General features: G+C 45.5%; 1 protein-coding gene across 4 annotated transcripts in view; it reads left to right on the top strand.

Moving 5' to 3' along the window:
- The window catches only part of ZNF408 (zinc finger protein 408), a 162,036-nt gene that overhangs the window by 119,296 nt on the left and 15,477 nt on the right, over positions 1-27,263 (top strand). For 2 of the 4 annotated variants that reach the window (XM_069623202.1, XM_069623203.1), the window contains exons 2-3: positions 9,323-9,570; positions 9,696-9,754. In XM_069623202.1, the coding sequence (XP_069479303.1) occupies positions 9,323-9,570; positions 9,696-9,754 (307 nt within the window). Of the gene's footprint in view, positions 1-7,883; positions 9,582-9,695; positions 9,755-27,263 lie in introns of those variants that run through there. The other 2 variants (XM_069623204.1, XM_069623201.1) reach the window with 2 other exon arrangements.

The raw sequence follows: 27,263 nt of genomic DNA, 5'->3' as shown, positions 1-27,263 counted from the left end.
ATAAAGCTGAGGAATTCTACCTCTGTCACATGAAAGAAGCATTTCTCCAATTTAGCATATAGCCGGTGTTGCCACAGTTTCTCCAAAACTGCCCAGACATGGTTGACTTGGTCCTCCTTGATGGTCGAATAGATAAGAATGTCATCAATATAGGCAAGAGCGCAGTCCTCCAACAGTTCGCGGAGCACGTCATTCATGAAAAATTGGAATGCCGCCGGGGCATTACATAGTCCAAAGGTCATAACCTGATATCGATATTTCGTGCAAAAGGCCGTCTTCCATTAGTCTCCTTTTTTGACTCTTACTAGATGGTAGGTCCCTCGTAAGTTTAGTTTTGTTTATATCTGAGTGTTTTTGACTTAATCCAAGAGCTCAGGGATAAGCGTAACAGGTACCGTTTTTTTACCATGATCTGGTTAAGTGCTCTGAGGTCAATGCAAGTTCTGAGGTCTCCCTCCTTTTTAGGCACAAAAAAGAGGGGCGAGGATGCAGGGGACTTGGGCGGACGAATGAAGCCATTTGCCAGATACTGATCGAGGTAGGTTTTTAGATGTTGGTTTTCCTGTTCTGTTAGGGCGTAAATCCAGCTGCAGGGAACTTGAGCTCCAGGTACCAGATCAATTTGGCAGTCATACGGTCTGTGCAGAGGTAGGGTGTTTGCTTGCTCTTTTTGAAAGACATTTGAATTTGTATTTATTAGTCTTATATATATCTTGGTAATCCAGGTATTCAGGTGGTAGTGAACTGGTGAGGCCCAGTATGGTTTCTTTCTTCAACGAACCTAGGTTGGTAAGACCTTTTAATGACATTTTAACCTTGCTGTAACAGGTGTCGGCACAGTCTTGGGGAAAGGTCAGAACCCGTTTATGCCAGTCAATCCTGGGATTGTGGGTCTCCAGCCAGGGCATGCCCAATATCATCTGGAACTGAGGAGCACCAATGAGATCGAAGGTGATGTCCTCTTGGTGACTGTCCTGACACAGAAGCGTGACCTTCTTGGTGTAATGCGTCACTGGGCCGGATGATAGCAGAGATCCATCAACTGCTGTGACGTTTTCCGAAACCTGCTTCTGTCAGAGAGGAAGGCCTATCCGGGTAGCCAGATCTTGGGCCATTTAATTTCCCATAGCCTCACTGTCGATGTACGCCTCCAAGGCATGTATTTTCGACGGTTGATTGTGGTTTACCAGGAGCACAGGGATGACTAAATGTGAGGTCTGTATAGGTTCCTTTTCACCGTTCGACAAGTGGACCCCTATGCTTTCCGGGCGTTGGAGTTTCCCGAGTCCTGTTCTTCTTCTTCACCCTTGTCAGTTGCTCCAACAGCTTTCCTGCGTGGTTTCACCGGGCATTCTCGGAGATAGTGACCTGCCTTACCACAGTACAAACAAAGCTGCTGCTGTCTCCTTTTCTCCCTTTCTGCCTTGGTGAGAGGGCTCCACAAGCCTCCGATTTGCATTCATTGGCTCGGACTGATCAAGGTATTTGGTTTGATTCTCACGGGGTAGCACATACACCAAACGCCCCTCGGCCTTGGCCCGATCCATCTTCCAATCCTGCAATCTGTGATGGAGCTGCACTGTCTTGTCGATGTATTCAGCACATCTTTCCGGGGGATTTACTACATGGGCTAATACGTCCTTAAGTTTCCCTCGCAAGCCTCTGTAAAAGAGGTCATTTCTCCTCTGGCCACTTAGTTTGTGCTATCAGCCGATTGAAGGAAGCAATATATTTTAGTAGGTCTTGATTACTCTGCCGTAGTGATAACAGTTCATTGTCCACAGCCCGCCCTTGAGTATGCTGTGCAAATAGTTTCTCCAGTTCACGCCGGAAACCTCCGATGTCTCGAAGGAAAGGATCATCCTGGTTTACGAAGGGTATTGACCAGTCTGCTGCACTACCTCCCAAATATGAGAGTACAAATGGCACTCTCGCTTGATCGTTGGGGAATGCCCCAGGTCTGCACAAGAAATGTAGGAGACATTGATTCATTAAGATGGCATACTTATTCTGATCGCCTGTGAAGTGTTCTGGCGGGGCCAGGGGAACCCCCCCTCGAAGAACCACCTGTACTGGCGTGGGCTGTGGAGGCGCGGCAGGAGGGGCATACCCTGGCAGTGGGACCTGGCCTGCCTGTGCCTGGAGCATTTGCCTTGCTAGTTCATCTGTCTGCTCTTGGTTCACAATTAAATACCTCCTTAGGGCATTGGTTTCCTGTCTTGAGGCATGAACTTCAGCCTGTAACTCTCCCAGTAATCGTGCCAACTGTTCGTTGTCTTGTATTGCTGTCCGTTCCACTTTTGATGTTTGCTCTTTTGCTTTCTTCCCTTGTAGGTGATTTTGCTGGCCTGGCAGAAGCTGCGGAGCTCGAGGCGGCAGCCGCAGGGAATGAGGAATGAAGCTGCAGCGGTACAGTAGCTGGTAAGTTGTTAATTGGGGCACGCGCAGGGTTCAAATGTAGCGTGGCCCTAGGACGGATGTTCTAACCTTGTCTTTCTTCTTCTTCACAGGGTCCGAGTTTGTGGATGCGGAGTGCAGTGCTGACAAGATCACTGGATGTAAGGAGATGAGTCTGCAGATGAAGCATTCCTGGAGGTGAGTATGCAGGAGAACGTCTGGTTTCAAAGTTAAGTAAACTGGTCCAAGCGGCAGTAAGTGTCACGTTGCACGCGAGTGCACAGTAACGCGAAGCACCAGCCTTAAGGATGGAGCAGCTTATATAGCTGAGCTTCTGAAGCCACGCCCACCAGGTTCAGCCTGCCTGCCACACCTGATGAATCAGCACATGAAGACCAGGCCTAGGGAACCATACCCGATGAGTCAGCACATGAGGATGTTCTATGGAATAAAGGCTTTCAGTTCCTGGAAAGTTCTTGTAAAATAAAAGCACTCCTGCGCTGAAATAAAGTGTTCTTGTTCGCATCTCTATATGAGCCTGGCGCCAAAGGTACCAGGACTGAGTCCAGCCAGGGCCCCTGTGTTTATGGGTCCCAAAGAGACGTAAGTGTCAAGTGACCCATTGCCCCCATCAATAGATGGTGTGGTTTTTGTGTTCTGGGGCCTGTGGCCATGACGGATACTGATGTCCAAAATCTATATAATGGCTGCACCACCTGCTGTCTATTCACTACGTATAGCCAGCCTTTATGATCACTTAGTCTACTTGCGTTGCAACATCTGTAAAATTATAAAAGGGCTTGCATTTTCTACAGTGCTCTTCACACGTGCAGTCTTCAATCCGCATATGAATGTTTACTCGAACCTTTACTTAGTTATCAGATTCTATAAGGTCTGTGCATCTTCATCTTCGATCATTCTTCTCAGTGTGTCATGCTCATTTCTTGTGATGTCACCAGCCTCTTTCTCTCATTTTCATATTCCTTCGGGAACCTCCTCCAAGACATTGTCATCTTTATGAGGGTACATCATATAGGGTCTTCTCAATGTATACCTTTTCTCGAATACTCTCAGTGGAATTGGCACCATCACTGGCGTTGTGCATGTCGCAATTTCCGGCTTCCAACATCTAGGCAGAATGGGGCGGGACTTCCTGCAGAGGCATTCAGCTGCTCCTCTACACTAGCATAGGAGGGTTGGGACAGACTGGTTGGTGGATTCACCAATGCACACAGGGTAATATTAGATGCAGTTGTACACCGCTGGGTGCTTGACCATTAGAGCAAATATTTCGAGTTGGCACACTTTATCCTGCAAGGCATAAAATAAGCAGTTTCGCATATCAATTTGCTATGCAATTCTGTAGACTTGCTAATTAAACTGACACTTGTGTAGCACAGCTTGCTCTTTAAATTACAGAATGAAAGCAATAGTTCCACTACTTTGATGTGCTGCTTGTATAGAGATAAGAGACAACACCCATTTGCTTTGCAATATTGCTACAAATAATAGAATAGCTGAAGCAGATAAAGGTTTATCATAAAATTTTGTATACTGTTCCTCTACAAATGTCTACAGCAAGTCTGCCGACACGTGTTTCGACCTATAACAAGGTCTTTCTCAAGGCAAGACAAACATATGATGTTGGCGTCTGGAACCTGAAAGATCAAATATTGGTGCTACATGTGGTGGATGCACATTAGCAGCAAATCTTCCCGAGTAGGCCTGAGGTGCCTACTAGCTCCACTTTGGTGCAGCAGCCATTGGCACTAGTTTAAGAAATTTTGCTCACTAACGAATCAGCCCTAGCGCTTCAGACGTTCGGCATCCCTCAACTTCGCTGCTCTTTAAATTACCTTGTTCAATAAAAGCACATCTCACCCTGTGTTTTTCTCTTGCTCTCAGGGGTCTCCCCACATTCTTTTCCTTCTTCACGGCAAATTCAAAGCAGCTAACGGAGAGATAGTGCACCAGTATTAATCTCCTCCACTCTAATGTCCCGAGCAGCCATCAGGGTTCTAGGGTTGGCGAGAAATGATAACTTTCAGTGCCCCCCTATGTGGCAATAAAGACCTCCCTGAAATTCGTAAGCTGAACTCCCCTAGGAGATGGACACTCAAATACATTTGTTTGATGAACAATGCATTTTTGAGGAACGCCTAATGTCCTTTGGACTGCTCCAACAACGGTTTTTCTTGTATACACAGTTCAAACATGCTATGGTCATGCAATTCCAGGGTGGGTATGATCTGCTGGCACAGTCCCCGATAGAGGCCAACATCAACAATGAGCTGATCCCTAAGAGGGATATTGTGTCACTCTATCAGTTTATCCTCAACTTCCAGTCTCATTCCTTCAGAAAACTTAAGCAGAAATGGGAAGATGATGTGGGTACACTGGAATTGAAGATTGGCAAGAAGCCATCTGAGCTCAACTTAGGCTAGTCCAATTTCAAAATTCTTCAGAGGGTTTACTATGCATGTGATTTCCTCTTTAAATGTGGTTGGGCTGTGACTTTTTATCATATGTTTATTTGTGTCCATTCATTCAGCTAACCTTTAGGTTTTACAGACACTCATCTCGCTAATGTCTCACTTCAGCAGTCCACAGAAATGCTGTATTGTTGCTTATTTTATGTCTTGGGAACAAATAACTTCTGGTGAAATTAAAAATACTACTGCAAAATGTCTAATCAGATATATTTGTTTCCTAATCAAGAAATGTTTAATTAGCAAACTCTGCTGATCAATTTTTGAAAACTAATTTATGCCTTGCCCAGAAAGAACTGCCAGGGTCAGGAGACTGCTTAAAATCACAGACCTGAAGACCGCTCTTTCCAGGCCATTAACCATTTGTGTCTGCAGGGTGGGACAGACATTCCTAATGTCTGGCCATGGTCTCCGGACTGTCCCCTGTCACCATTTTCACAGAATTGCATTTCTAGCGAGAACTTGTGCTCTTGGCATATAACTCTCTCAGCAATGAGGGTGTGTGGGTGGGCAAAGACCCTTCCTTGCAAAAGAGTTCCACAAAAAAGCAGTGTAACTGATGGCCCTTATGAACAGATTTCACTCAGTCTTCAGAATGCTTGCCTAAGTGCGGGAATGTTCTCTCTCAAGTGGATTTCAGAACATGGGCACATGCCTTTGTTGCAAAGTTTTCTGCTTGCCGGGGGAATGATAAGCAGCATGATTGGCTATAGACATGGACAGCGGGGATGTGGAAGGGGGAAGCAGAAGTGCCTCCCGGGCCCATCCTTTTAGGATGAGCATCAAGAGTGTTATTTGCATACTAAGCAGATAGAGACTTGAAGGGCTTGCAAAATCTACTAGCCCACTCGCAAAGGCAAGATTTGCATAGTACTCGACCTTGCTGGTGAGTATGGGGATGTTTGAAACTTTTACTTGACATTTACTGCGAACCAATTCTGGAGTGTGCTTATGAAGACCTGCTCAATTTTACAGAAAACACCGGTAAATAGTTTGTCACCCATCACCATGTGGCAAGTGTATTTCTCTTAGGTCGAGTATGTTAACTAAGGAACTTATCCTGCAGGTCTAATGGGATTTTTACAAATTTGCCAGGCCTGGACTTTGAAGAAGTTAATCCATAACTCCTGTCAACACTCAATTGCTTAGGACCGCAAAATTAATGTCCTTTTAGGGGTCTAGTGTTGGGTTGTTTTGGGATCTTCAAAGGAGTTCTAAAGGGTAATCGTTGTCAGGGGTCTGTGTGTTCTGAAATGATGGCCAATGTGTGGGAGGAACAAACAGCTGTCAGTTTGGCTGGACTCCCACACTGCAGCCTGTTAGTTCCTACAGAATGACTTATCGTGTACCCCAAACTGAACCAGGAATAGACAATGAGCCAAAGAACGGAAAGACTTGTACTTGCATTCATTCTTTTGTTATACACTATGCTCGCTAACAACCACAGTGGAGCAATAGAGGCTGTGCCTTTTTTATAGGGCCAACAGGAAGCTCTAAAGTCTATCTCTAGTACAGGGGTCTCCAACCAGTAGATTGCGAGCTACTGGTAGCTCGATTGAGGCTTCCCAGTAGCTCTTTGATCAGACCGCAAAATGAGCTCTGTGTGTTTATTTTGGTGTCTAAAGTCCCTGGGGCTTTCCCCCGCCCCTCCCACTCCTATTCCTGTAAACAGTCAAAAGCTGTGTGCACAGTGAGAGGAGGGGCTGCATCTGGGCTTGAAAAAGCTGTGTGCACAGTGAGAGGAGGGGCTGCATCTGGGCTTGAAAAAGCTGTGTGCACAGTGAGAGGAGGGGCTGCATCTGGGCTTGAAGGGCTTGGGCAGCGTCCCAACATGGGGTTAACCATCAATAACCAAAGTAAATAGAAAATGTGTGTTGTGGCCATTGTCACCAAGAGGTGCAAATGATGGCAGATTAGAAAGGGCCTGGGTGCATAAAACTGCATGCTGTGTAAACCAAAGCTGGGGCTGTGATTGTTTCAGTCTCAGCCATCATTACTTTGCATGCTGGTAATTGTAGACTTTAAATCAGAATGGGAGAAATAAAGATACATCTGTACATTGTTTTCTCAGCGCGCGTGTGTGTGTGAATAGAAAAATAACAATCCGTGAGTCCCAGCTTGCAAGAAAAAAGGTACATCTCGCTTTGTGTGTTTATGGTAAAACTGTGAATTATTTTTTATATTGATTTCCCGTTTTTAAAGCTCTATTACCCAAACAGTATTAAAGCTTACGATAGAATATGGCGTGATATGGAGGAGCCCACCTCTATGGATGTCCCAAAACAGGAATTCAAGCGACAACTGCAATTTGACATTTAAGTAAACCTGTAAAACTACTAGCTGCACTGCATTCTGGTGCTTTTCCACTTACATTTATAAAACTAAACAGGAATGTAAAGGGACATCCCTTTCAATACCAGCACTTAAAAAAACATAATGTGAGATGTTTTACAAAACGATAATTGGAATTAAGTGGGAAATGTGAGCAGTGGTTTGCATATATATATATTTCGATATGCACAGGATTAATATATTTTAAACATAGTTACTAAGTAACAGAGCACTGTACAAAATTGGGTGGTGAACTCTGGGAGAGAACATAGAGGTGAGACATGGGATGGGAGAACAATTAACAGGGCTGATCCCCTTTGGCTGTGTGCACAAATTGGGAGATCTATGGGGAACCTGGACACATTTTCAAATTCTGGCAAGGGATTTCCAGCCTTTATACTGGGCTGAAATGATGCAAATTATTAGCACTGTTTTTGCTAAAAAGTCAGCAAAACATATAATTTGCAAGTAATTATCTAATACATGATCAATTCCAATATGTCGGAGAGTTGCACGTGCAAGCTAAGCATGGCCCATTGGTCAGGCACCAGAATAACATGATTCCTGAAGGGAGAGGCTGCAATCCTGTGAGCTGTTCACTTTGATACTGCCTCCTTCATAAAGGGGAGCATGGTGGCATGTCACCATCCATTCTGAATAAGTCGCCCCTCGTTACAACCATACTCTTTGCTCAAAATGTTAATTTAAAGACTCATATGTTGTCTCTTGTGTGCACGCTACAAGTCACCACTATAAAACTGTTTTGTTCCAGTGTAAAAAGAAAATGTGCATATTTAATCTACAGTGCCCAAGTTAAAGTGGGAATAAAATAGTAACATTGATCAGAATGTTGCAGTAATACACACAAATTAGGAACATAATTTTCCAAGAGGAATTTGTCTGCGATTCTAAAAAGTAGGTAAACTAAATACTGCAATCCAAATGCTGATACAGAGCTAATTATTTGATGGAAAACAAATGCTCTTTTACAGATGGTGCAGTTGTGAAGGGCACAGTGACTCCCATGGCTGTTGTAAGCAAGTTTAAAAACTGTCCTGAATGTTGTATGTCTGCCATGTTGGGTGTGCAATCACTATGGCTAAACAGGCATCTGCGCTATCAGCCAATGTGATTGCCTGTGTCTGTCAATCTGCCTTTTTCAGAAAAACCTCCTGAAATCAAAACCTTGATCCCGTCTGACAGCATCTGAGTGCTGTTGCCGTTTCAAGATTTAGACCAGATTACTGAGCACAGGTGGACAGCATCCAGGTTGAGAATTCAGATTGAATGTCTGTATTAGTTTCCTACTTCTTGATATGCTTAACAATTTTTAGGAAACAGCATCCAATAAAAAATAATAAAATAAACATGTTTTTGAAGTTATTGATATCACTGTAAATACATATGGCATTCCTTTTTTATATGAAGAGCAAATAAACTGCCCAAAAACATCTTGGTCGAAATTCTCATACTCCTGGATATCACCACCCTCGTAGCTCCCGCCTATTGGCCGTTAACTACAAGTAGCTCTTGCCAATGAAAAGGTTGGAGACCCCTGCTCTAGGTAGTCGGTGGGTCTTTAGAAATACACCCTTACATACCACACACCATCATCTTGCCACAACCATACCCAGCAATCGAGCTCAGGGGTACTTTAGACATTCACACATACCAAATTTGCTGTATATGGTTAGAATTACATTTGGCAAATATATATCACTTATTATTAAAATCTTGTGATTTGGCATATTGTGCTATATAGAAATGTGATATTAGTATTACTGTGGTTAAAATTACTATGGGCTACTTTGAGAGTTAAAAATAACAGCATAGAAAAAAAGGATGGCTGAAAACATACAAGGTCTTTTTAATGTGCAGTCTGTTTGAAGGAGCAGAAATTTAGAGTGGGAAGTGAACATTCAGCTAACGGGCAGAAAGTGGCAAGTGCGTGAGAGTGAATATGGAGACCAATGGATGAAGAGAATGGATGCTGGGATTGTATAGGGAGATCATAGGAGAGGAGAAGGAATGCAGACTGAAATGGAATATGGAAATCACAGGTGATGTCCCAAGGGGTTTTACCACTGACTCTTGTTTATCTACAGGTTATATGGCTTTCCAGGTTACGTCTCCAAAGCCCAGCCCCAGTGCTGATCGTTTGGTACCAACCCCTAAACTGGAGATGTCGGAATCCTCTTTCTGGGCACTCTGGCGTTTGCCCCGTGGCCTCGCACTGGGGCCTACATTGGCTCAGGAGAGCAACCTCAGTGTCTGGTGTGTTGGGGAGGCTCTGCACAGTGGAGCTGTTTTCGGACCTCTGAAGATTGAAGATGGAGCTGCAGAAATCCAAGCAGTAGGTCATTGGTCAGTCTGGGCCGGTACATGTTGTGACTACAGTAATCTAGCTTGTGCCAGCGGTGTTAGGACTATAGCAATGCCACCGAATTGATTAACGATGTTACCTTTTTGTGTTATTAGGCTCAGCCTGGTTTCCACAGTGACACCTGGGCGCTTGAAAGGAACGCCGACTGGGCAAGGTGAGTGTCTGAGATGAAGGACGTGGAGGGGAACTTGTGTGCACTGTAAAGGTGAGCGAGGCTTGTAGTGAGCACAGTGTGCAGGCGGGGAAGGCCACAGAGTGCTCTGTGGTGTGATGGGCATTGGTACCTGATTGTTCACTGTGCACATAAAATGCGGATGGGGTGGCCTGCAGTGTACATAACGAGTGGGAATCTGGCCTGAAGGGTGCACTGTGAGGGGAGGAAATTGCGGCCCGTAGTCTGCAATGTGACTGAGATTCATAGTGTACACGGTGAAGAAAGGTGCGATTCATAGTGTGCACAAGAATGACCTGAGGTTTACACAGTTAAGGGAAGTGTGGGCTGCAGTAATAGATGATGAAACTGCAGTGTGCGCGGTCTGTGGGCTTATGACCTGCAGTTTGCATCAAGGAGGAAGGCTCAGTTAGCAATGTGGAGTGAGATACAGAGTAACAGTGAAGCCGGTGGTACTGTGGCGTGAATTGAGTTACTTATGTGGCAAATTATTGGCGACTGAGACCTGCCTTGGGCATTGTGAAGGTGGCGGGAAAAGACAATTGTGTGTGCTGTGAGGATATGTGATGCCTAGTGAATGCACTGCAAAGAAGTCACAGTGTACACTACGAGCAGAAGTGAGTCAAAGCTACCCTAACCAAAGGCGTGACATAGGGTCACAAATTAGCAGCGGAGCTAGGCAGCTACGAGCTCAAGAGGAAACACCTTTAGATACAGGAATATCAAAACAAAACAAGGCTTTAATTTATACTAACAAAAAACAAGACATATTTAATTTACAAACTGCGCCATGGCGCTGAAGATGTGCGTTATTGAGTACATTATGGTCTGCATATTTGTGGGTTAGTAGGCAGAGTGACAGAGGTATTTCATGTATTGCTTGAAATGACAATACATTAACATTGTCGACACACAATTAGGTGTTTCTGGTTCAGTATTCAGATGACAGGTGGCAGTGGCTGTATGAAGTAGAGCAGCGCTGCTTAGTAGTACCGAACGATCTTCAGGACAGTTTGTGGTCGGGTCGAAGTTAAAAAGAAAGTGTGTCCACCTACGGATGACAGGGGACATGGTTAGTGAAGCGAAGGTGGTATCTAATTATTGAAAAGAGATGCTGCAAAAGAGTGGACCTACCATGTACAGGTAAGTAGACGCCTAGGTTCAGGTCTTGATTGTTCAGTGATTAGGACTGGGAGGCTGTCTGCAAGTCAGAAGCCTAGAGCTGAGTAAAAAGGAATTGAATCAGGTAAGTAGCCCGAGTGCATGAACAGCTAAAAATGCTATCGGGTGGTTGTACTGGTGGAGCCATCATAGTGGTATTAACTGGGCCAAAGGTGCAGAGGATGTGCCGCACGTAATAGCCATGCTGCTCGGATTATTTTGTAGTGAAGTGCTGGACAAATTATTTGTGGTGCCATAGTAACACTGGAAAAATAAAAACATTTTGAAAGAGGCAGTGGGTGGTGGGGCCTCGATGCAAAAATAGGTGGTGGTCTCATGGGCTTAAGGCCGGATCAGAGTGCGGTCTAATCTAGTATTTGGCTGGTGATGTAGCCTACCGGGCCGAAATTGCAGAATGCTCAACATACATGCGCCGTGCTAATTTAAAAAGAGTTGGCGAGAGGCAGTGCAGGTGATTGCCCTCAAACGTAAGTGAGAGCTACATCAACAAATGTTTACTGGGTGCCCTGCATGGGGTGCACCCAACGGCATGCAAAGGATCCCTTGAATGACGTGCTGCGGACGAAAATACCTGCTGGGTGGATTACGAAGCTTAGCCGGCAGCAGGAGCTCTTCCTCGAGGAGTAGAAACAAGCTGTGTCATTCAAAACGCCAGTGCGCATGTGCGGATGGCGGGCACTTCTAGGGGTTACGTTGTGCGGTCGGGATGCGCATGTCAAAAAAAGTAGTGTCATGTCATTGGCACTGTGCAGGTCGGGGAGAGTAGTGTCTTGCCCGCAAGGGAGTCTTATGGCTCGGAGTGAAATGTTAAGTCACAGAGTGGATGATGCCGTGGAAAAAGATGGACCACTGTCACTGTAACTCATCAGAGACGCTACTTGTGCATATAATGGATTGCTGACAGTTGCAAAACCGGCATTACTGTTTGATAATTCAAAAACCACATACGTTTTTTGTTGATTTAACAGAAAAACGGTTAATTAAAACCAGATTGTATGCATAAAAACCCAAATTGGTCAAATGATTATAGACAAAGGTGGGATAACATGAAGCCCTTACTGTGGTTGCAGTGGGATCTCCAGGCTGATATGAGTCGATAAAGAGCCATGGGTTATACATTAATGCAGACAGAGTCTAGGTGGTGTGGACAGTTGACACATGCAAGTCTCTCAATAGTTTAAAGTTTGATGTTCAGAGTTCATTGATGTTCACTTGTTGAAAAAGAGGTTCCATTCTCTTGAAATGTTTAGGCCTTGTCTGACAGAGTCTAAATGGTAAATCCATTTCTGCTTGAGTTTGCGCAGGGCTAGGTCTCTGTCCCCTCCTCGGAAGGGGTTCTCTACTGTTTGCAATATTTCACAGAAAATGTCATTATGGGTATGGTTCTTGGCCTTGAAATGTGCCACCAATGGTTTGTCCTCAACTTGGTTGCGCACACCGGAGCAGTGTTCACAAATACGTTGTCTTACCTCTCTTTTTGATTTCCCTACATAGATGAGGTCCCAGGGGCATTTGATTATATATACGGACCATTTAGTTCTGCAATTCAAAAAAGAGTTGAGGGTCCAGAGCTGTCCTTTTTAGGTCAATAGTTTTGAGATTGTTTGTCAAAGAGCAGACAGAGCAAGTACCGCATTTGAAATGCCCTTTTACTGCCGGGAGGTTCCATAACGTGGATTGTTGTTTACTTGAAGGAACAACTTCTGTGTACGTATGCACGGGCCGATCTTTCAGGTTGCGGCTGCTTCTGAAAGCAAACCGAGGTTTCTCTGGTTTGAAGGAATTAGTCTGGATTATGTGCCAATGTTTTAGGATGACTTCTGATGGAGTTGCTTAGTGGACTGAATGTGGTTACGCAAGTCATCTTGGTGGTTGATAGTTTTAGGCAGGAATCACGGTTGGTGTTTTTCACACGCTTACGGGCTTGGCGGACTATGTGTTTGGGGTAACCTCTTTCTTTTAGTCGGATAGCCAGTTCTTTACTTTTTGAAACATATTCGCATAGTATGGAGCAGTTTCTTCTTATTTGTAGAAATTGGCCGTATGGAAGGTTCATTTTGAGGCTTGAGGGATGAAAACTTGAATATTCCAGAAGGGTGTTTCTGGATGTTGGTTTGCGATAAAGAGTGGTGCCTAGAGAGTTGTCTGGATTTTTGTAGATTTCTAGCTCCAAAAAGGGTATGTGGATTTTGCTGTGGTCAATGGTGAATTTTATGCAATTGTTCCGCGAGTTAAGCCATTGTAGAAACAGGAGGAGATCTTCTTCTGTCCCTTTCCAAATCATGAATAAATCGTCTATGTACCGTAACCAGCACCCAATCGATTGTTTGAAAGTGTTGAGTTTGTTGTAAATTAAGTTTTTTTCAAAGGCATCCATGAATAGATTACCTATATCCGGGGCGAAGGTAGCCCCCATACTGGTTCCGTGACACTGCTGGTAAAAGGTCTGTTTGTAGATGAAATAGTTTTCCATGAGGGCTATTCTTGTGCATTCAAGCAGGAACGCTGTAGGTGGTTCTGTTCTTGTTCTTTCTTCTAGGTATGTTTTCAGAACTTCTAGGCACTCCATTTGGGGAATACTTGTGTACAACGATTCCACATCTAGGGTTACTAGTAAATCATCTTGTTCCACTTGTATTGTGTCCAACTTCTTTATCAATTTCTACGAATAAGAAGAAACTGCTCCGCACTATGCGAATATGTTTCAAAAAGTAAAGAACTGGCTATCCGACTAAAAGAAAGAGGTTACCCCAAACACATAGTCCGCCAAGCCCGTAAGCGAGTGAAAAACACCAATCGTGATTCCTGCCTAACACTGAGCAAAAGGGAACAATCGACCACCAAGATGACTTGCGTAACCACTTTCACGCCACTAACCAATTCCATCAGAAGTCATCCTAAAACATTGGGACATACTCCAGACCGATTCCTTCAAACCAGAGAAACCTTGGTTTGCGTTCAGACGCAGCCGCAACCTGAAAGATTGGCTCGTGCATACGTACACAGAAGTCGTTCCTTCAAGTAACCAACAATCCACGTTATGGAACCTCTCGGCAGTAAAAGGGCATTTCAAATGTGGTACTTGCTCTGTCTGCTCTTTGACAAAGAATCTCAAAACTATTGATCTAAAAGGAAATCTCTGGACCCTCAACTCTTTTTCGAATTGCAGAACTAAATGGTCCGTATATATAATCAAATGCCCCTGCAACCTCATCTATGTAGGGAAATCAAAAAGAGAGATAAGACAATGTATCTGTGAACACCGCTCCTGTGTGCGCAACCAAGTTGAGGACAAACCATTGGTGGCACATTTCAAGGCCAAGAACCATACCCATAATGACATTTTCTGGGCAATATTGCAAACAGTAGACAACCCCTTCCGAGGAGGGGACAGAGACCTAGCCCTGCGCAAACTCGAGCAGAAATGGATTTACCGTTTAGACTCTGTCAGGCAAGGCCTAAACATTTCAATAGAATGGAACCTCTTTTTCAACAAGTGAACATCAATGAAATCTGTTTGAACATCAAACTTTAAACTATTGAGAGACTTGCATGTGTCAACTGTCCACACCACCTAGACTCTGTCCGCATTAATGTATAACCCTTGGCTCTTTATCGACTCATATCAGCCTGGAGATCCCACTGCAACCACAGTAAGGGCTTCATGTTATCCCGCCTTTGTCAATAATCATTTCTGACCAATTGGGGTTTTAATGCATACAATCTGGTTTTAATGAACCGTTTTTCTGTTAAATCAACAAAAATCGTATGTGGTTTTTGAATTATCAGACTGTTTGTAATGCCGATTTTACAGCTGTCAGCACTCCATTATATCCACAAGTAGCGTCTGAGTTAGTGACAGTGGTCCATCTTTTTCCACGGCATCATCCACTCTGTCACTTAACATTTCACTCCGAGCCGTAAGACTCCCTTGCGGACAAGACACTACTCTCCCCGACCTGCGCAGTGCCAATGACATGACACTACTTTTTTTTGACATGCGCATCCCGACCGCACAACGTAACTCCTAGAAGAAGCGCCCGCCATCCGCAGATGCGGACCAGCGTTTTGAATGACACCGCTCTTTTCTACTCCTTGAGGAAGAGCTCCTGCCGCCGGCTAAGCTTCGTAATCCACCCAGCAGGTATTTTCGTCCACAGCACGTCCCTCAAGGGACACTTTGCATGCCATTGGGTGCACCCCATGCAGGGCATCCACTAAACATTTGTTGATGTAGCTCTCATACGTTTGAGGGCAATCACCTGCACTGCCTCTCGCCAACTCTTTTTAAATTAGCATGGCGCATGTATGTTGAGCATTCTGCAATTTCGGCCCGGTAGGCTCCATCACCAGCCAAATACTACTTGATTAGACCACACTCTGATCCGGCCTTAAGCCCATGACACCACCACCTATTTTTGCATCGAGGGCCCACCACCCACTGCCTCTTCCAAAATGTTTTTATTTTTCCAGTGTTACTATGGCACCACAAATAATTTGGCCAGCACTTCACTACAAAATAATCCGAGCAGCATGGCTATTACATGTGGCACATCCTCTGCACCTTTGGCTCAGTTAATACCACTATGATGACTCTACCACTACAACCACCTGATAGCATTTTTAGCTGTTCATGCACTTGGGCTACTTACCTGATTTAATTCCTTTTTACTCAGCTCTAGGCTTCTGACATTTGCAGGCAGCCTCCCAGTCCTAATCGCTGGACAATCAAGACCTGAACCTAGGCGTCTACTTACCTGTACATGGTAGGTCCACCCTTTTGCAGCATCTCTTTTCAATAATTGGACACCACCTTCGCTTCACTAACAAAGTCCCCTGTCATCCCTAGGTGGACGCACTTTCTTTTTAACTTCGACCCGACCACAAACAAACTGTCCTGAAGACCGTTCGGTACTACTCAGCAGCGCTGCTCTACTTTATATACAGCCACTGCCACCTGTCATCTGACTCCGAACCAGAAACACCTAATTGTGTGTCGACAATGTTAATGTATTGTCATTTCAAGCAATACATAAAATACCTCCGTCACTCTGCCTACTAACCCACAAATATGCAGACCATAATGTACTCAATAATGCACATCTGTAGCGCCACGGCGCAGTTTGTAAATATGTCTTGTTTTTTGTTAGTATAAATTAAAGCCTTGTTTTGTTTTGATATTCCTGTATCAAAACGTGTTTCCTCTTGAGCTAGTAGCTGCCTAGCTCCGCTGCTAATTTGTGACCCTATGTCACGCCTTTGGTTAGGGTAGCTTTGACTCACTCCTGCTCTTACTGTACTTCCTACCCTCTTGAGTCAAGCCCCCTTCAAAAAAGAGGGTTCCGCCCATTTACTTCTCACAGTGTACACTACGACATTTTTTCCTCTAAGGAGCTTTGAGACTCGCATCATGCTCTGTCATCATGTGCAAGAGACGCATTGTATGTATGCTGCCAGGAGTGAGCCTAGATGTAAACTCCAAGGGGATGGGGAGGCTGAGGGAGCATTGTAAAGGAGAAAAGAACACGCCTCTTCCCCTCCTGTACGTCTGGTTTCAGGTATATGCCTCTCCTTTGCCATGTTTCTTCACAAGTTTGCTTTTTACTGAAGGTTTGTTCTATGCCAGTGTCCCCCACGGAAGCAGGCCTCCCTGTACACTTATCAGCCCTGGAGGGCCTCTATACACAGCAAAAGCTTGGAGTGTAGGGCTCGTTACTGGGCAAGGTCTCTTTCTCCCGCCTCTTCCTCTGGGTTTCATCAGGTGGCTCTGTACCGTGGTAAGTGTCAGGATGGTTGTATCTCTCTTTGTCCGTGCCACTGCTCACTCCTGTTTCAGATTTTGACCGGCCTATGTCCTCCAAGAGAACGCTGGTCTTCGGTTCTCCCTCGGTTCTCATTCAGCTCACACAATTCTGGCATTAACCCATATTTTCCCTCACCATAAATACCTTCTCTCCATAGTTTAACCTACTTTGTGAAGATACTATAGTGCTGCGGGTGGTATCACATGATATGAATTTGAAAACAGACTGATTACATCCAATCTCTTTATACTTTGGCAGTTGTTTGTCTCTGTTTCTATCCTACTCCCACTGCCCGTATATTCTCTGCTCTTTCCCTCTCCCCCCACCCCCACCCCCCAACAACAGTGTTATTGTTACCCCTGGTCGTGGCAATACACCACTATTCTGATAAGCTTTGACGCTATCCTACTACTATAGTGATGTTGGATGGAGTGCAGGAGCTTATTAACATGACAACATGGTTCACAGACTCGTAAAGCACTTTGCTACAAATCGGAGATTGTTCATATTTCTTCTGAAGGAGCAAAAGGAATATAATGCATCCCTAGGAGTTTGGATGCAAACATGTAGGATGGAGCTGTAAATGCCCCTATCAATACACCCCTGACAAATGAGATAAAACCTGCTGAGGCCCTTGGCCCAGATACACAAAGTTCAATGTATTTTGGTGTTTCATAAGATCGTTGGGTGCAGGCAATGGTTTTATTTATTTTTGTGACTTTTAAAACCTATTCATGACACCCAATGACTAGAGGAAATGAGGGTGCCAACTAAAATGTTTTGCATATTTTTCTTAAATAGAATGCTGTCCTTAGTGTGTTGATGTGTTCTGTTAGAATATTCCAGGGCTTCACTTGTTGATCAGAAAAGTGATTCCCTCCTGACCCACGCACATGCACACTGCCTTTTCCCCCTGCATTCTTCCACTGCGCCATGCAAATGACATTTGGCAGCGGGAACCTGGCAATATCGGTGTGTAAACGTACCAGATCCCTGCCATCAAATTACATTATTGAGCAAAATGAGCTTCCGAGTTGGTTAACCAGTTGTGTTCGGGTTTACAATGGCGATGGATATTATATTCCTTGTGGACTGCAACACACTCGAGACAAATCGGGCATGAGTACACATTAGGTTTGGACTGACTGGAGAAAACACTTCAGTTCACTCAACCTTAAACTGATGGTGCTCCTGATCAACAGCACCAGTCCTTGGCAGCGACATTTGTTGAAGAAACAGTGATGTAAACTGATGCACACTGCTGCCTGTTTAGAGATCAAGTACCAGTGGTAAAGGGTGGGTTTAGTGGTATCTTGGGCGAGATAGAACAACTCCGGTGTTATGCTTCCACTACAATGGTCCAAGCCTAGAATATGTAAAAATCACAAGCCTAGATGCAGCAAAGGAACATGATGAGATCACAAACATAATCTCCCCGGGATATCTTTTCATGCATTTATTGGTGGATATGTATTTCTAGAATTGCGCAAATACGGGCTCTGCATAGTATATCAAACTGCAATTCATTATAAGGTGGACAATAAAGGAATTGCCTAGCCTTGCTACGTCAGCCATTTGCAATTTCTAAGTGGCGGAGATACGACCTTATAAATCTCACCAAAAGAAGCTTGCATTGACCCAGAACACAAACAGTAGAAACATGCACAAATGCATCGGAGGAAGGTCCTAATTAAAAAGAAACAAATGTTGGTAACTTTACACTACAAATGTTTCACTTCTATTGTCCTGCAACAGCGGCCAGAAAGGAACTCGATAATCCCACATATTAAGTTCAATATGGTGGCACTTGTTATGCAGGCATAATGATAAAACCAGGAGATGTTCTATAAATCTCCAAGACTGTTTATGGTAGAGAAGTCCTTTGTTCTTGTTTAGGATTGAGATACCTATACACAAGACCAGTGAACATCACAAGAACTCTGAATGTGTTAATTAGGATTGTGCACTAATCTAATGGAAATATTAAATTAAATGTTTTTAGGTTTGAAGTTTAAATGAAAGGTGTGTGCCTTTTTATACTTTGCCAGCAACATTATAGGCAACACTCCTGCCTTGGGTATTTTCCAGGTGTACATGATTAATTCTCTGAGAGGCAAAAGTTTGCAGAGCAAGCACCGCAGGATTGACTGACTTGTCCAAGATCGCACACCTAAGGGGTGAACCTAGGATTTGAAACTAGAGTGCAACCTGACACCATATTTTCTCAGGTCTAGTTAGTAGAAATGTGCTTACCCCCACCTGCCCTGCTTCTGACGACCTATGCCCCAAATAGCATGTCCCTGCCTGGTTCCTACCCCCACACCCACCAACAAACTCAATTTGCCTTTTCCTGCCCCCACTAAAAGGAATGTACTTGCCCGCCCACCCCATGCATGTTCCTGGTTCCTACCCTCTTACCCACCAACAAACAGCATGCTCCTGTTCCCCAACCCCGTGCCTCCACTGAAAGGCATGTCCCTGCCCTCCATTTTCCAACCGTCACAAAAGGGCATGTCCCTGCGCCTGTCTCCACACCTCACAAAAGGCATGTTGCGGTCCTCCTCCCCAACCGACAGGCATGTTCCTGCCCCCAACCCCTCATCAAAAAGGCATGTGCCTGCCCCCCTCCCGACAACCCCCACCAAAACATCTAGTGAGTGACCTGTGAACACTTAACACTAACAAGTCCATGACATCAGAAACACGGTTGCTGCTGGTTACCACACACAGCAGAATTGCAAAACATAATGCCATGAAGTCCTTATTGCTGAGTCCAAGGTTCGAAAGGGGTAAAACGTTTACCAATCTGGTAAGAGCAGAACACATGCATAGTGGGGCAAAGTACCCTAGCTAGAGCCGTTGACACATGCAGTGGCAGCTTAGCGGAATACTGAGCTAGTGAATGGAAGTGCAAATGGGGGTGTACTCTGCGAGGATAAATGGGTGCCTTTTTGTTTAATTACAAACTAGCGATCTTATATTCCTTTTTTGGAAAAAGGGGAGGAAGCATTACAAACACAGAAGAAAAACTTGATATTTCTTTATTTTTCTCTGTGTTCCTTGGCAAGCATCATCACGAGTACGGTGGTGTGGTAAAAATCGGCAGTAATGGAATTACCACTCCGTTTCCGCCACATTACTGCACCGCCACACAATTTTGGCGGTAAAGTGGGGGATTCATCTCCAACACAAAGCCACTTTGCTGCCACTTTACTGCTGAAAAGCGGCAGAATTGCTGCTGCCAGTAATTCTGCTGAAATCCCCATGGAGTCCTATGTACTCCAATTAATGGGGACTAACACTGCCTACCACTTGTAATACAGTGGTAAATCTGCCAGATCAAGTGGCGGTAACAGTAATTCCATTTGGTGGTATCTCTGTGGATTTACCACATAGATACCACCAACCTCGTAATGAGGCCCATATGCCCATGCCTCACCCACCGAACGGCATGTCCTGTTCTTTAGCCCTCCCAATGACATATCCCTGTTCCTCCACTGGCTCCAGCCAAGGGCATGTCCCTGGTTCTGCCTCCCTTAACTCCCTCTCCTCCCCGCCCCTCCCAAACCTCGTAAACAGCATGGCCCTGGCGATTCCTCAGGGTGGTGCCTCCCAAGGTAAATGGGCAGACGAGCTCCCCAAGGTAGGCAGGATGGCGGGTGAGCTCCTGTGCAGGTAAGCACTGCAAGGCAAGAGAGCTGGCCTGCAGGCACGGGCGATGATGTGTTGCGACCAGTAGTCTCTACAAAGCGGCTTGCATGGTTGAAATGCCTTCTGGCAACAAGCCTCATCGGCCACCACATCTGCAGTGCGGACCCTCTATTGCCCAACACACGCACTACGTGGCTCGTAAAATGTACATTCATTTAGTGCGTGCACTGAGCCAATAGAGCGCCAGTTTTTCCCCCGTCAATTAAGTCTTTCCTAATGGAGGGCAGCCTGTTTGTTCTTTGTAGCATCTGGGCCTTTAACCTCAGCTGGCCGCCAAACCCTTCTTGACTGGCCACATTTGGCCCGTGGGCTTTAAGTTGTGCAACCATGCCTAACCTAATTGGGTGCTGTCAGTGCTCTGCTGAGCTCTTCAGTGTTTACAGCCTATGCTCTGAAAACTGGAAATACACTGGATTAGCTTTTGGAGCATTTCTTTATTTCTTTAAACTTACCGGTAACCAGTAACATTGTATTAAAAGCATGAGAATCACTTGCTGGCGAACATTGGCAGTGAGACTTGTGTTTTTGTGCTGAACTCCAACGGTTTCGGAGCTGTGAACTCTCAACTTTGCAGCCCCAGAGTGGCCAAACCTACTGGGTAAATGAGGTGGCCAATGGGATGTCTAGGCTCCCAAGACTGGCCTGAGGTTCTTCTGTACTGTGATTTATCTACTGCCATGTGATGGGGACCACAGTGCGTTGACCAGGGGATCCTCCCCATAGTCCGAACATCCAATGAATTAGGGTTGCACACGCACCCTGAGTCACCACCTTGCCTGTCCCCAGCACCAGACAGTTGTGAGCACCTGGAGACCATGCAAATGGCAGCGGTGCATGGTATAAATCAACATAACATAACTTCATCCGAGTCCTTTGAAGAAGGGATGATGTGTATATAACACCATTAAGTGACATTGCCACCATCTATAAACCTGTAAAATAAGATTACATATTCAAAACCCCTTTTTGTTCTCTTTGGAAATGTGGATTCCTTGACCATCGGTGATTGACACTGCAAGCCATTGTCAATAGAAAAATGCTTGTCAGGTGCAAGTTAGCCTGCACTATGTTCCTCTTGACTTAAGGATGACCCAGCATACACCCTGCAAGGAAGTGTCCTTCATCTTAAAGTGCTTCAAGTGTAGTGTGGTGGTGCTGCTGGACCTGGCAAATGTATTCATATTTAGAGTTTTTTACTCTTTGGCACCCAAATGATGTAGAAGAGAAATGAACGCTCTAGGTGTAGAGGAATCGGCACTCGATATGCAGTGGAAGGGAGTGGGAGTTGTGCTTGGTGAGGTGAGTGTGCACTGTCTACAAAAGCCCCTCAACGTTCACACCTAAAAAAATAAAACCCACTAGTGAAAAAGGCCAAGCACACCTCTTTCATAGAAAAGAAGTTTTATTTCCACAAAACTAGAAATGCACCAGCAAAAGACTCTGCTGCCACGCAACGTTTTGCCGAAATCAGTACGAACAACACTTTATGAAGGCATACAGCATCATCAGTGACGTAAGTTACATAGGTTACAAATCGAACGGCTGGTTGGTGTGACCCTATGCATAGGCTACCTGCTCCATAAGGGATGCCATACCATTGATCCCAGCTCAGCCTGTCTATCTTCTTCCACGTGTGTGTCTCCTTGTGTGTCATCGGTCAAAAAGGTGCAACTAATCGTCAGTTATGTGAAAAAAAAAATATTGGCTCTAGATCTAACCTGATATGCACCTGGTACTGCAGAGGATAGTTTGAGGCCATCGCTTCTAACAAACTACAGCTCGATTCCAGACACATTGGCGCCCAATCGAAATGCCCCACCTTCATTTTAGCTAAGTTGTTTTATTCTTCCCGGCACCTCTTAGCACAAATCACGCAACCTATGGTGAAGGCAACTGATCCCAGTTTTCATATCTTTTCTGATCGATTGGGGGGTCCAACAGTTTTATGGTTGGTGTTCTGGGACTGACTGGTACCTTGGAATGCTGGGGATCTTGGGACTGGGGCTTTTGGGTGCTATTACTTAGAGCTGGGACAGGAAAGGTCAGAGGCTCATGCTGTCCTTCTTTTGGGATCGCTTTTCACAGAGAGCTCCCTACCCTCTTGTAGCCTTGCAAGGCGCTTTCCTTCTGGGATACGAAAGGTTGGAAACATGAATAGTCTATGAATCTTTACAGCTCTGGGCTTTCTCACTGGTGCCCAAGCTGCAACCTATACCAGCATGCTTACGCTTTATTTCCATGTGTGTGGCTTGGGGGCTGCAACCCAGGCTGCAGCACGATGTTGGGCCTCGATTCCAATATGGCTGCTACTATGTAAGATGTCGTTTGGTTCCCCTTGTTCGCTGGACCATAGAAAAATATCCCCATCCTCCCTGCGCTATGGTCCTTAACACCAGCCCCCCCACCCCTAAGTCCCTACTTCACACTTCCAGACTTCCAGGCCCCTGTCTCATCTGAAAGCACTGGGGTGCCTGGGAAGATCATCCCTCCTTTCCAACATTTCCCCCTTTTGTTAATACTATATTAAACCCATGTGAGCCCCCGTCCTTTTCACCTTTTCTTTCCCTTTCCAATCTTTCATCTTCCAATTATGGAGGTGACCCTTCCTTTGGTTCCCATGCCTTACATATGCACTGTAAACTTTCCCCTGCCTGCGCATATTGTTCAGGGGTACATGTGATATATATTTCTGAGGCTTGTGGAATCTGCTTAGATCACATGCTGTGCACAGGCCATCTAGTGGAAGCTGCGGAGTATTACAGTTGTTGTGTTCGAAACTCGAAAAGGGACGTCGATAGGGCGTTCCAGTAATACTATCCCTAGTGTGACGTCCACTGTACCCATGATCCCTCATGCGTCGAGGTCCCTCAGATTGTTTTTTTCCGCCATTCTAGACGGACACGTATAGCAGAGTTCATTTCGGCATAAAGCCATTGACTATTTCAATTATCAATACTATTTCTTTCTATACTTTCACCGACCTCCGAAACATCACACCAGTAAAGACAGAGAAACTGCCCTACGAAGGCTACCGCGACGGACCGTTCGGCCTTGGAAGACTGCCCCGGGCCTTGATCGAGTGTATCACAAGAGGGGTAGCCGCCAAACAAAGTAAGAACATACTATAGATTTAGTATGTAATTATTCACAGTTAAATACGTGGTGTTTTTTCAATGAATCACCAATAGTTCATACTAGTGATGTAGTCTAGAAACCCCTAAAGGGTGAGCATGATAAATATATTGCATTGTACAAGTGTACTAAATCTAGATGGGAGAAATAGCTTATTTTGATGCAATTTTATTACAAAAAGCTTCTCTTATCAAAACAACAAAACACAACATATGATGTCCTGAATGGAAAACCTTTCTGCGATCCAGAAGTACAGGCGGTTTTCACAACCGATGCCTCACTGGCAGCGTGGGGGGCTCACTACCTTCACCACACAGCTTAGGGTCAGTGGTCCCGCACTGTAGCTCAGAGCCATATCAATCTGCTGCAACGTCTGACAGTATTCAAAGCCCTCCAGGCATTCGAACCCCATTTAATAAACCTATCCGTGCAGATCCTTCCTAACAGACAGCACTACAGCAATGTTTTATATCACAAACGGGGGAGGGGGGCTTGGGGGGGTACACGTTCTCCAAATCTGTCCAGACTTGCACAGCAAATTTGGAAATGGGCACTCAAACAGAAGATGTTCCTGTCGTCACAAAATGTTCCAGGGGAACTCGACCCTCTAGCAGACTCATTGAGCATAGATCCCCTACCAGAGGACCACGAGTGGCGTCTACACAAAGGAGTCGTAGAACACCTCTTCTCTCAATGGAGTTTCCCAACTATAGACTTATTCCCCACAAGCGAAAACAGTCAATGCCCAGACTTCACGTCCAGGTTCCCCCAGCCAGGCTCCAAGGGGAACGCCCTATGGATGAACTGGTCAGGGATATTTGCTTACGCTTTTCCGCAAATACCCCTGATGAGGAAGGTGGTGAACAAGATACACAAGGAACCGATGACGCTTATCCTAGTTGCGCCTATGTGGGCAAGACAACCATGGTATGCACATCTGCTCAAACTGGCGATGTGCGATCCCACCAAACTCCCGTGCCAGTACAACCTACTCACCCAGCACGAGGCACTAACAGTGCACCTGCAGCCGCACTCAATGAACTTGGCAGCATGGCTCCTGAAGTCATAGAGTTTGGACATCTCAACCTGCCACAGAGATGCATGAATATCTTGAAATAATCAAGAAAACCAAACACTAGGCACTGTTACTTTGACAAATGGAGAAGATTTGTAATTTGGTGCCAGGCTAAACACATCAACCCCGTAGAATGTACTCCATCCTACATTCTAACTCTTTGCTACATTTGCTAGATGCAGGGTTAGTATTTAACTCCCAAATGGTCCATCGGGCGGCTTTGTCAGCCTACACAACCGCTCATAATAAGGTCTCATGGTGGAAAATACCAGTCATCAAAGCATTTACGGAAGGAATAAAGAGACTCCACCCTCCAATTTCTAACCCGCTGCCAGTGTGGGACCTCTATGTGGTACTCGCTAAGCTCATTGTACCCACTTTCGATCCTATGCACAAATCTAGTCTCAAACACCTGACTTATGAAACTGCCCTCTTAGTGTCTATTGCTTCCATAAGAAGGGTTGGTGAAATCCAAGCATTGTCAGTGCAGGATCCTTTCTTTGTTGTACACAAAGACAACCTGGTTTTACGTACTCGCCCTAGGTTCTCACCTAAATTCATCTCCAAATTTCATGTAAACCAGTCAATTGAGCTACCGGCTTTCTTCCAGGAAGCCAACAGCTCAGCTGAAGTAAAACTCCACGCACTAGATGTGAGGAGAGCGGTCCTCTACTATGTAGACAAGACCAGACCACTAAGAAGAACAGATCAATTGTTTGTCTCCATAGCGCCAGGCAGAGAAGGTGACTGCATTTCTAAGAATGCCATCTCTAGGTGGCTAGTCAGATGTATCCAACTGTGCTATTCCCTATCAGATAAAACACTGCCTTTTATGATAAGGGCTCACTCCACAAGAGGTATAGGAGCCACTCTGGCTTTCTTTGCAAATGTCCCCTTAGACAGCATTTGCAAGGCAGCTACATGGAGCTCTGTGCATACTTTCACTCAGCACTACTGCATTACCACTCATTCCAAGACAGATACACAAGTGGGACAAGCGGTACTAAGACATTTATTTGCCCATGAACCTCCTCACATCCCACCTCCTCCTTTTTCCACTGCTCGCTAATCTATGCACAGCATGTGATCTAAGCAGTTTCCACAAGCCTGAGAAGGGATGCATTACTCACCATAATCGTATTTCTGATGCTTGTATCTGCTTAGATTCACATGCGACCCACCCTTCCTCCCCTTGGAGAGAAGGCGCATGGATGCTTATGAGCTTGTCTGATACGTATCTGCTTGGATACAACTGTACTCGCGCTACACCTAATGCTACCTCATGTCAGGAAAAATAACAATCTGAGGGACCTCGACGCGTGAGGGGATCATGGGTACAGTGGACGTCACACTAGGGATGGTATTACTGGCACGCCCTGTCGACGTCCCTTTTCAAGTTTCGAAAACAACAAATGTAATACTGTGCAGCTTCCACTAGATGTCGGCCTATGCACAGCATATGAATCTAAGCAGCTACCAGCACGGAGCAGGACGATTTGGCGCGGCCGATTCGGCGCGGCCAGTTCGGCGTGGGAGCCGGTTCGGCACGGCAGCCCGCGCTGAACTGGTTGCACAGAACCCGCGCCGAACTGGCCCCGCGCCGAACTGGCCGCACAGAACGCACAGCCCACGAGCAGAAATGACCAATGATCCGGCCGCATTCTGTCACTCACGTGCAGGATCCCGGTGTCGGCATTTAATGTAAAATAATGATTCTTAGCGGCAGAAACAACATGGGGTTTCCTGTCAGCCAAATCCTTTGTGCTTATCCCCAAATCCTTGCCAATGTTTCCCACAATGGACCCTCTCTTCATTTCTTCAGGAATTGAATAGTGTGTCTGTGCAGAAACAGCAGCGCAGAGGCAGCAAAACGACAAAGAAAGCAGCACTTGCCGTCTCCCCCTCAGCACAGCTCCTCCGGGACGGGCTCCCATTCCAGCCATGACCAGAGCTGCTCACGCGTGTATTCAGCTCTGAGAAGTCCAGTGTTCCCCCGAATAATCCAATACTGATGAAAGAATAAACAATGTAATGAATCCACCAAAAGCTGGACTTGGGAAATTAATCTGGGGGCTTCCTGCTACAGCTGGACGATGCGGGGCACCCTCCGTCCAGTCTCTGCTGCTTTCAAGAGTGACTGTGCAGAGAGAATGCGGGAGGCTCCAGTGGCTCGAGAGCCGGAGCAGGATGATTTGGCGCGGCCGGTTTGGCGCTGGCGCGCCAAAACATCCCAGCGCCGAACCGGCGGCGCCGAAACGGGGTGTACCGTACCAGCATCAGAAATACGATTACGGTGAGTAATGGATCCCATATATACACACATCCTCCATCCCCTGCTAAATCTGGCCAGTGTTCTGTGTAGTTCTCAGGGTCAGGTGGGGGAACTGTGGTGGTACTGTGGTGGTATCTGGGGAGTGAAGACGTTGGTCTATTGCAACCATGCGTGGCTTGATCGGATCATTAGTCTGAACTGCGCTGTCTTTTGTACCATGAGGTGCTTCCTGTACCCCAATTGAAACCATCTTCATTGTGCGTCTAGGCACTTCTTTGGCACAACACCGAAGTCCCAGCTGGCACGTTCAGCATA

This window comes from Ambystoma mexicanum, chromosome 11, assembly GCF_040938575.1.
Source record: "Ambystoma mexicanum isolate Mex_15411 chromosome 11, UKY_AmexF1_1, whole genome shotgun sequence".
Lineage (NCBI taxonomy): Eukaryota > Metazoa > Chordata > Amphibia > Caudata > Ambystomatidae > Ambystoma > Ambystoma mexicanum.
The sequence above is the reverse complement of the archived record's forward strand: the minus strand, read 5'-3'. Positions and strand labels throughout refer to the sequence as shown.